Here is an 11697-nt window from a genome sequence, read left to right as displayed (position 1 = left end):
TGCAGTAGCCTAAAATGTTCTGGGTTCGAGCTCCGGCTTCCACCATTGTGCCCTTGGCCTTTAATTCATTTGACATGTTTAAGTTAACTAATCATTTGTGCATGTGTATGTACCAACTGTTAATGGAAATATTACTTCATCAACAAGTTATTATTTCATCATTTGTATTAAAAATGATTTATAAAGACATTTTAGATGTAGGCTTATTTACTATGAACAAACCATTTATAACTGTGTGTACAAAGGCTTTACTGATAAGAACAATCTGGTCTCATTAGTGAAACGTTCCCCTTCTCGCTAAGTTGGTTGCTTTTTTTTGAGTGAGCAACTCGGGGATTTCGGCTCAATTGTCAACACGCTCGACATCCGCTCTGAGGTGCAGCTGTTCGCGGGATCAAGCCCAGCCGCATGAAGGACCGAGCCGCGCAATCCAACACAACGCACGAACACCGGACTCGGCACACAGCTAAACTCTACCTCTTTTTAGCTGAAATAGGCTCGATCCCACGAACAGCTAAACTTCTCCTCTTTTTAGCTGAAATAGGTCAAGACCAACCACGAGATCAGTCTTATTGTCTGACTTGTGTGGCTTGAAATTATAAGACTATCTCTTTACACACTTAAGTTGCTCAGATAAAGCAAAGCAAAATATTACCAAGTGCCTTTGGTTTTCAAATGCTCTTTTAGATCTATGGACAACTCTACCCAGCTAACCCCCGTTCCCCCATTACATGGCCTCTGCTTCAGACATGTGCTCATTGGGACTTTGACATAGATCCAGATGCACGCAGTCAAGTGCTTTGTAATTTGGCCATCCCTCCAAGAGATAACTTCCATCATTATTGCGATGTTATTTTTAAGTAGTAATGATAGGGCACTCTAGCTTGATTTGGGTGAGGGCTGGACATGGGGACTTGGCTTAATGATAATGTGTAATTCGCTAAGATGTATGTATGTATGCATGTGTGTGTGTGTGTGTGTGTGTGTGTGTGTGTTTGTGAAATCAAATCAAATCAAAGTGAAACTGCAACCCCTTGAGGAGATAAATGACTGGGTCTGTGGCTGTGAGTGGTCACTACTCCTCTAGTCACTGCTGTGAGTGGACACTCCTCCCCTAGTCACTGCTGTGAGTGGACACTACTCCCCTAATCACTGCTGTGAGTGGACACTACTCCCCTAGTCACTGCTGTGAGTGGACACTACTCCCCTAATCACTGCTGTGAGTGGACACTACTCCCCTAGTGACCGCTGGGTCTGTGGCTGTGAGTGGACACTACTCCCCTAGTGACTGCTGTGAGTGGACACTACTCCCCTAGTGACCGCTGGCCTGCATGTGGCCTTCGTGTTTAAACTCACTCCACACCGGTACAGAAGAGATGCAGGCTCAAGAATGTGTATGTCATTTGGAGAGGTGTGTGTGTGTATGTTTGTGTGTGTGTGTGTGTGTGTGTTATTTGGAGGTGTGTGTGTGTGTGTGTGTATGTCATATGGAGAGGTGTGTGTGTGTGTGTGTGTGTGTGTGTGTGTGTGTGTGTGTGTGTGTGTGTGTGTGTGTGTGCGTGTGTGTGTGTGTGTATGTCATTTGGAGAGGTGTGGTCCCTTAGCTACCAGTCTCTGAGGTGGCGTGTGTAAACAGGAGTGGGACTCGGCTGGGCACGGTGTAATAAAGCCAACACTGTGTCCACCTCAGGTCTAAACTGAGTCTGAATGGCAATGTAGTGCCCACAACCCAGAGAGAGAGAGAGAGAGATGGGGGGAGAGAGAGAGAGAGAGAGATGGACAGAGAGAGAGAGAGAGAGAGAGAGAGAGAGGAGAGGGAGATGGAGAGAGAAACAGAGAGATGGACACAGTGTGTCTGGTGAAGGTTAAAAGGGAGGAAGAGTAAGATAGAGAGATCTTACCTGTGTGTGTGTGTGTGAAGGGGGGGTGGGTATGTGTGTGTGTGTGTGTGCGTGCGTGTGTTTGTTTGTGTGTGTGTGGGTGAAGGGGGGTGGGTATATGTGTGTGTGTGTGTGCGTGTGTGTGTTTGTTTGTGTGTGTGTGGGTGAAGGGGGGTGGGTATGTGTGTGTCTGCGTGTATGTGTGTGTGTGTGTGTGCGTGTGTGTGTGTGTGTGTGTGTGTGTGCGCGCGTGTGTGTGTTTGTTTGTGAATGGTGGCCTTTGTGTAGCCTTTGTGTTCTGGAATAGAAGCAGAAGCACAGGGTGATCGCGTTGCTCCATTTGTTGTCCAAAATCAATGTTTGGGCCGACTTGATTAAAAAGCAGTGAGAAGTCCGATACATGGAAGAGGGCTCCCACAACTCAGCCACTGTGGACAAGCTTGGAAGCAAAGAAGTGAAAATGTTTATAAAAGAGTTTAGCGACTGGAAGAAGTAAACAAACACGGCCGTCTCACCAGAACGGCTCCAGTTGGATGTTTCCTGAGACCGATGGAATAGTGGCGTCACATTCCAATTCATGTAAGAGGAAAAAGACGTCGAGTTTTGGGTTCGCTGAGAGTTTTAGTACAAACACGTTTGAACCCAGAGTGTGCTGCAGAAGTACCATATTCTTGGCTCACTTTAACGTCATGAATGGGTTTTCAGTTTCAGTCTGTGTATTGTTCCTAACGGCACATTTCAACAACGGTGCATTTAGCATTTCAACTCAATTTGTGCAGGCAGACACAAAGGCAGTATAAAGGACTGTCAGATGGGTCTGCTGTGTACGTAAAGTCCAGTTGAGACGTATCACTTTCACGCTGTGACTTACTGTATATTGACCTGTCAGATGGGTCTGCTGTGTACGTAAAGTCCAGTTGAGACGTATCACTTTCACGCTGTGACTTACTGTATATTGACCTGTCAGATGGGTCTGCTGTGTACGTAAAGTCCAGTTGAGACGTATCACTTTCACGCTGTGACTTACTGTATATTGACCTGTCAGATGGGTCTGCTGTGTACGTAAAGTCCAGTTGAGACGTATCACTTTCACGCTGTGACTTACTGTATATTGACCTGTCAGATGGGTCTGCTGTGTACGTAAAGTCCAGTTGAGACGTATCACTTTCACGCTGTGACTTACTGTATATTGACCTGTCAGATGGGTCTGCTGTGTACGTAAAGTCCAGTTGAGACGTATCACTTTCACGCTGTGACTTACTGTATATTGACCTGTCAGATGGGTCTGCTGTGTACGTAAAGTCCAGTTGAGACGTATCACTTTCACGCTGTGACTTACTGTATATTGACCTGTCAGATGGGTCTGCTGTGTACGTAAAGTCCAGTTGAGACGTATCACTTTCACGCTGTGACTTACTGTATATTGACCTGTCAGATGGGTCTGCTGTGTACGTAAAGTCCAGTTGAGACGTATCACTTTCACGCTGTGACTTACTGTATATTGACCTGTCAGATGGGTCTGCTGTGTACGTAAAGTCCAGTTGAGACGTATCACTTTCACGCTGTGACTTACTGTATATTGACCTGTCAGATGGGTCTGCTGTGTACGTAAAGTCCAGTTGAGACGTATCACTTTCACGCTGTGACTTACTGTATATTGACCTGTCAGATGGGTCTGCTGTGTACGTAAAGTCCAGTTGAGACCTATCACTTTCACGCTGTGACTTACTGTATATTGACCTGTCAGATGGGTTTGCTGTGTACGTAAAGTCCAGTTGAGACCTATCACTTTCACGCTGTGACTTACTGTAAAGGACTGTCAGATGGGTTTGCTGTGTACGTAAAGTCCAGTTGAGACCTATCACTTTCACGCTGTGACTTACTGTATATTGATTGACCTCTCACAGCATGTTCAACAGAACGACGGCCTCACTCGGCACGAGGTCTCACTCGTCAGGGACTGTTTCCATACGTTCAGCTGCCTTTCCTGCTCCTGCTCTAACACACACACACACACACCGACACACGCACACACACACACACCGACACACACACACACACACGTTCAGCTGCCTTTCCTGCTCCTGCTCTAACACACACACACACACACACACACGTTCAGCTGCCTTTCCTGCTCCTGCTCTAACACACGCACGCACGCACGTTCAGCTGCCTTTCCTCTGTTGCTGCTCTAACTCCACCACACACACACACACACACACACACACGTTCAGCTGCCTTTCCTCTGTTGCTGCTCTAACTCCACCACACACACACACCGACACACACACACACACACACACACACACACACACACACACACACACACACACACACACACACACGTTCAGCTGCCTTTCCTCTGTTGCTGCTCTAACTCCACCACACACACACACCGACACACACACACGCACACACCGACACACACACACACACCGACACACACACACACACACACACACACACACGTTCAGCTGCCTTTCCTCTGTTGCTGCTCTAACTCCACCACACACCGACACACACACACACACACACGCACACACACACCGACAAACACACACACACACACACACACACACGTTCAGCTGCCTTTCCTCTGCTCCTGCTCTAACTCCACCACACACACACACGCACGCACACACACCGACACACACACACACACACGTTCAGCTGCCTTTCCTCTGCTCCTGCTCTAACTCCGCCACACACACACACACACACACACCGACACACACACACACACGTTCAGCTGCCTTTCCTCTGCTCCTGCTCTAACTCCACCAGCCCACATGCGTCTGACACGTGTGCTTTGCTCCTACTGTACATCGGCACAATGTTCACAACAGTGTGAACAGACTCTGAGGAAGATGCATGAAGCATCGAAACGTTAGTCCCTTTTGTGCACCTTAATTAAAGTTTATAGCTATTACTACATCTGTGCTGCTCCGAATTTTTACTTCTAGTATATTCACAACAGTGGGGTCTGTGGTGGTGTGTTATCAAGCTTGAACATGTGCTATCTAAAGTGAGGTCAATGATGGAAATCAAAAACAAAAAGCCAAGTCTTTGCACAATGCAAGTGATTCCATGTGCACCCCACATATTGTGCATGGTTGTAAAAAGCTGATGCTGTGATGCGCAACAGTAGCTGGATATCAATAGTGAAATGAGCGAATAAAAACACTTGTAGCCGACTCTTTGCCACCCCTTGCATAATAAAAGCCTTTGCTGCTTGCATGTTTTTTTATATGTTAAATGAGGCAGGGCACTTCAAAAGAGCTTACTCGTGGCAAAGTTTAATAAGCTCTTTTCCTCACCACTGCTTCTTGTAACGCAGACACATTTAGCCGTTAACCCACATTTGCTCCTGGCAAAGCCGTCTTCAAGTGCGAGTGAGTCCACTCTTTAAGAGTGACACAACACTTGAGATATTGTGATCCGTTGAAAGGCCTGTTGCTTCACTATCCATCAACCCAGTGTCGGCACGAGGCAGGGAAATGCAGAAAAACATGTGGCTGTATAACTGCCTCGAGGTCACATAATTAAGATAAAGTGATGCTTCATTATGTATTTAGCGTAAGATTTGTGTTGTTGTCTTCTGTGATGGTCGGGCCGTATGTGTTGGAGGTTGGTGTGGCCAGAGGAGCCATAATGAGTGTTTTCACCTCTCCAGTCTCCCAGAGGACCAGACTTCTCCTGGACTAAGCTGGGCCAACATCGCTCCTCCAGCTGGCCCGCTTCACTGCGGTCCGTCTGAGATGCCATGGTTCTGGTCCACATCTCGCGTGAGATTCCACGGTTTGGTTCTAGACTGCTGTCTGAGGTTTCAGACGGGTCACATGAATTCCAGTCACTCCTGACCAGGTTGTTGTGGGTCATGGAGACGTCGTGTAATGATCACCACGACCTGCCATCAGAATCCCAGCTTTTGGGAAGAGTCCCATACGGCCAAAACAAGTTTATTTTTATTTTCAAGTTTATTTCTGCTGAAGTGTTTTGGTTCGGATTCACTGGAGGTCTGTGGAGGCGCTGAAAGAGGATGGTCTGTGGGTGTGTGAAATATCTTCCGCTATATATGTTGGAGTGCCTCAGCTGCAGCCACAGAAGCTGGTTCCTATGGACGCCACCTTTAAAGCCTCTGGCAAGAGCCTCAGACAGAATAGCTGACCATAATGTTCGACACTTAACAAAATTCAGTGTTTTAGTCTCATGATTTAGTAGGAGTATCTGGACATTTCTGAGAATGGGACTGCATGCCACCCCTATACTGACAGGAAATCACACACACACACACACACACACTGAAATAACTCATTCACCTCAGGAGGAGGTGAGACACTAAAGCACCTCTTAGAATGAATCGCTAGATTGAATAATCTAATTACTGCGTGGCTTTTCTTTTTTGCAGGGTGATAAAGGGGAACGCGGGTTGCCAGGTCCTGATGGGACGCAAGGAGTGCCGGTAAGTCATCTCTGAGTGCCGGTAAGTCATCTCTGAGTGTCGGTAAGTCATCTCTGAGTGCCGGTAAGTCATCTCTGAGTGCCGGTAAGTCATCTTTGAGTGCCGGTAAGTCATCTCTGATGGCGGGCGTGAAGAGGACACAGAGGTCCACACTGTTCCATTACACAGAAGTCATAAACAGTCTTTCAACAGCATTTCTCTCCATGCAGTCTTACACCATGTCCTAACCGGACGCGATGTGAGCTAGCATTAGCGATAAAACCCCTTAAAATACATTGTTTTCAATTGGAGTGTCCTGACTGCAAGCGATGCAAGCAGCGCAATGCAAGGCAACGTTTTGAGATAACTTTTGTCGGACGCCCGGTTTCTATTTTCTTTCTGTCGCTTGCTTTGCTCTGCTATTTTGATTAAGAAACATGACGCAATAGAAGGACTTATTTAACGGACTCCGTGTAGACAGATAACATTGACAGTCACTCGCTCGGATCCTGTTAGGACATGGTGTTAGAGACACTTCGAGGTGTTTCAGCTGTCTGTTCAACAGGTGCAGCCATACAGATGGCACCACCTCTGCAATGAGCTATACAGTATGTTTGAGTGCATTTGGAGAAAGACAAGTCACACTGTTTTGAAAATAAGGATGCCTATCCTCTCAAATGGCTCCATAGTTCAAATTAACAATGTCAGAGGAGTTCATATGATGTGATGATGCTGTTGCACAGTGCACCCTGAAGTCTTTGTACATTTGGTGATCAGGCCTACAGAAAGAAATCATCTGAAAACATAACCCTATGAAGGGATTTAGGGAACAGTTTTGCCTTCATGTACAGGTGCATCTCAAAACAAGAACACTGTGGGAAAGGTCTATTCCTCTGCCCAGACTGAGAAATTAAAGACTCAGAAAACCATTGCTGGTGTTTTGACTTAATTAGGGGCAGCTGTGGCCTACTGGTTAGCGCTTCGGACTTGTAACCGGAAGGTTGCCGGTTCCGACCCCAACCAGTAGGAATGGCTGAAGTGCCCTTGAGCAAGGCACCTAACCCCTCACTGCTCCCCGAGCGCCGCTGTTGTAGCAGGCAGCTCACTGCGCCGGGATTAGTGTGTGCTTCACCTCACTGTGTGTCACTAACGGATTGGGATAAATGCAGAGACCAAATTTCCCTCACGGGATCAAAAGAGTATACTTATACTTAATTAGCTGATTAGATCGCTTCTCAGGTAGACATTTCTGTATTATAAATTCTTTAGGTTACACTTTACTTGACAGTGTCGACATAAGAGTGACATGACACTGTCATGAACGTGTCATAAACAAGTCATAAACGTTTATGACATAACACTTCTGTCATTAAGTGTTATTCGGTTTTTGTCATAAGTTAGGGTTAGCATTAGGGTTAGGGCTTAGGGTTAGAGTTAGGGTTAGGGTAAAGGCTAGGATTAGGGTTATGGTTCATGTGTCATGACAGTGTCATGTGTTAATGACAGTGTCATGTCACTCTTATGTCGATTAGTAAGTAAAGTGTTACCATTCTTTATTCTAATATTTTTATATATTGGATTTTTTATTTCCATGAGCTGAAAACCATAATCACCAAGATTAGAACAAAAAAAAGTCTTGAAATATTCAACTTTATGTGTAATGAATCTAGATTATGAAAGTATCACTTTTTGAAATAACTTACGGACAAAAAATGAACTTGCCCTGAAACAGTTATTTAATGTTTAACGTGTCATGTTTGTTTTCATTGAAATGCACTGAAGTATTAACAGTTGCAATGGTGTCTGCATGGAGATGAGAGGACGTGAGGAAGCTTGTGCTGTAAACAGGCACCCAGCTTGTGTTGGTCAGGCTCCAAACAGCACTTTACAAAACCGCAATGTTTACAAAGCATCCTGCCACCAGCAGCCTTCACAGCAGGCTGCAGCCGCCCTATGCCAGCCCAGGAAAGCAGGAGCCAGCATAGTCAACAGGAGAGAGGAGCATACCTTTGGTACTCCAAACACTCTTCCACCTCTTCAAAGAACCATCCGGAAATTAGGCTCATCGGGATTTTTATCTGGGCCAAAACATCCGGACCCCGTCCCAAAAAACTCAGACTGCCACCATTTTCTGAGGTGCCACAATGTTTAGTGATTATTTTAAAAGTCTTGAAGAAAATTGTTTCTCCACATTTTAGTGTCACTCCCAGGGAAAAAACAGTGCTGTAAACGACTTCAACAGATACTGCAGGGGCTTTGGGTCTCGCCCAGGCTTGTTTGCACTCGGTTTAACCACAGGTGTCTTGAAAATCACAATGATCTTGACGAGGGCTGGGCAGCATCTGCAGTGAGTTAACACTCGCCTTGTTTTCCACACGAGCCCTTAGAAGAGGGATCTGTTAAACAAACCGCAGGTTGTGATACTGAGAAGCATTAGCAATAGTCAGTGCGACAGCTTTGTTTCCTGTGCTGTGGAAGCCATGTTAGTGCTGTGTGTATGTGGGTGCATGTGTGTGGATGTGCGTGATTATGAGTGTGTATGTGTGCCTGTGTGTTTATGCATGTTTCTGTGTTTGTGCGTTAGTGTGTGTGTGTGTGTGTGTTAGTGTGTGTGTGTGTGTGTGTGTGTTTGTGTGTGTGTAGACCCTGGGAGTTTGGTATTCTCATTAGTTGCTCCCACTCGTTTTATGAACCTCTCCTCAGCTTGGCCTGTCTGCTTTAATTGTCTCCACTTCCCAACACCCAAACTGGAGCGAGAAACCCACAACCAACTGGAAGACACCAGAACTGTATTTTGCAATGGGGATTAGCACTGTCAACACCCTCCACCCTTGTTCAGCCACCCTCCATGGAAGGCGTCAGGATGCTTTCCCATGCTAAGGGGGGTCACCCCTTGATCTTGCAGATATTGGAGCACAGTAATAGCCAGTAAGGGATTATCCAGACACTGAGGCCAAATATGCTCAAATGACATGGGTCACTGGAACCACTGGGAACCCCCTATGACATCAGGTCGCCATTGTAATTGTAACCTGGTAACAGGGACGCCATACATGGATGGGTGGGATGGGCAGCTGTGTGTCCATCTCTGATGATCACTGAGGCAGTGCTTTCTGGTGCTGTTAGACACAGTATCACACACGGCCTCAGTAGCCAAGAGAGGGGCTCTGAACAGGAAGAGAGGGGCTCTGGACAGGAAGAGAGGGGCTTTGAACAGGAAGAGAGGGGCTAGGGCTCTGAAAAGGAAGAGAGGGGCTCTAAACAGGAAGAGAGGGGCTCCGAACAGGAAGAGAGGGGCTCTGGACAGGAAGAGAGGGGCTCTGAACAGGAAGAGAGGGGCTCTGGACAGGAAGAGAGGGGCTTTGAACAGGAAGAGAGGGGCTCTGAACAGGAAGGCAGCAAAGACTCCCCTCTGATCAGATGAGCAGCAAAGACTCCCCTCTGATCAGATGAGCAGCAAAGACTCCCCTCTGATCAGATGAGCAGCAAAGACTCCCCTCTGATCGATCAGAGGGGAGTCTTTGCTGCTCATCTGATCAGAGGGGAGTCTTTGCATGCCTCATAGATCAGAGGAGAGAAAGAGTCCTTTGCATGCCTCCATCCTGATCAGAGGGGAGTCTTTGCTGCCTCTCCTGTCTCGAGCCCTCTCTCCCTCTCTCTCTCTCTCTCTCTCCCTCCCCCCCTCTCTCTCTCTCTTGGCCTTGCTATTTCCTCTTGCTTTCTCACACATAACCTTTCTTTGTTTTTCACACATACCCTTTCTTTGATTTTTCTTATTCTCTCTCTTCCTCTCTCATTCTCTCTTTTTTCTTCCTCCTCTCCTTCCCTCTTTCTTTGTATCTCTTTCCCTTTATTTTATTTCTCTCTCTCATGCTCTCTCTAACTCTCGCTCGCTCGTGTAGGAAAACTATCACAGGCAGGGACGTGTCTACGGGGGGGAGAGCATTGTGAACAAATTCTTTGTTGAATTGCTCACAAAGTCCTCGTCGCACCGCCTTTGCTTTCCGAAGATATTAGCGGCTAGCTGCTTTGATAAACAGTTCACAATAAATTTAACATTGAATTTACATGAAATGTAATCATATTTACATTTTGCACACAACTCAGCGTCCATTTCCACACCCATTACTCTCAGTGGAATATCTCAACACATGGCATGGCTTTCCATACTAAACAATAAAAATAGCAAGCAGCACTTTTAACCCTTGTGCATGCCTCCCTTTTCTATTGCGGGGAAAGATGAGTTGATACTATGCCGCTCATAAAACAACTGTGTTTGACTGTGGGCCTGAAATCATAAATTCACATCATGTCTTAAGCTATTTATTTACAAATAAAATAACACAGAGAAACTTACCACTACTGCCTGACCCTGTGTGTTTTGATTAATCTAGTTCATCATATGAAACAATTTTATTCCACTTGTACTTGTTTTGAGCATTTAAACTAATTACATAGAAAACATAATGAATATTCTTATGCATTATGCACTATTGTCCACTAGCCTAAAACCGTGAGACTGAAGCCTAATTACTCTCACGTTCTTAAAATGACAAGCGCTCAATTTGACCTTCACGCCACCCATAGTCTACAATGTAATGTCATTAAAGATAAACGTCAGTCAAAATAAAAATCATGTGAAATATTCAAATACTAAATATCAAGTAGAGTCTTTGATCTCCAAGGTTGTGATTTGGCTCCCGAATTAAATCAAATAAAAAAAGTATCAACATTCTTCATTAGTCTCGTTATTATCGGTATCAATGCAATCATTCTGACACTAAACACTAAAACACTTAAAAATATATCCTATCGAGTATCTTTTCTTTTCCATTGGATATGACTGACACTCCAAAAAAGAATGCATTTAGCTATTTTTGTTGCCCCCCAAATAAGCCAAATTCCCACCCAAAGATAACATCCTGGCAACCCTGTTTGTTTAATCCACAGTACTCCCAGCTCTGCAGTAATGTGTTACGTGTTTAATCGTCTGGAGACAGACCCGTATAGAACAGGGGGGCTGAGAGCGGTGAGTGTCTCTGGAGACATGTTCTTGAGAGGACTGTTCAGCGGGTGGATATTTATGGCCCGTGTGCTCAGTAGCAGTTTGAGTGGGGGCTTTTGGCTTTCTGTCTGATGTTGTGGCTCCATGGCTGCTGGTATTGTGTTGATGGATTGGGGCGGAGCTGGGGGTTGTATTTGTGGTGTTGTTTCCTTGGGAAGGCACCCCCCCCCCCCCTCCCCACGTATAGCACCACTCCCCCCACGTATACCCACGCATTCGCCCCCACGTATAGCACCACTCTGCTGACAAAGAAGCAAGAGAGTTTCTCAAACATAATTCCAATAAAAACAGTATTGAAGTAGCACTGAAGT

General features: G+C 45.8%; 1 protein-coding gene across 1 annotated transcript in view; it reads left to right on the top strand.

Moving 5' to 3' along the window:
• The window catches only part of LOC143130878 (uncharacterized), a 58785-nt gene that overhangs the window by 28067 nt on the left and 19021 nt on the right, over positions 1–11697 (top strand). Inside the window, exon 16 of the mRNA XM_076290137.1 lies at positions 6289–6342. Coding sequence (XP_076146252.1) covers positions 6289–6342 — 54 coding nt within the window. The remainder of the gene's footprint in view (positions 1–6288; positions 6343–11697) is intronic.

The sequence above is a fragment of the Alosa pseudoharengus genome, unplaced genomic scaffold (assembly GCF_046254945.1).
Source record: "Alosa pseudoharengus isolate Yale_2024_CS ecotype anadromous, Long Island Sound unplaced genomic scaffold, YU_APseudo_1.1 YU_APseudo_1.1_scf_18, whole genome shotgun sequence".
Lineage (NCBI taxonomy): Eukaryota > Metazoa > Chordata > Actinopteri > Clupeiformes > Clupeidae > Alosa > Alosa pseudoharengus.
This window is presented reverse-complemented; position numbering and strand designations above follow the sequence as displayed.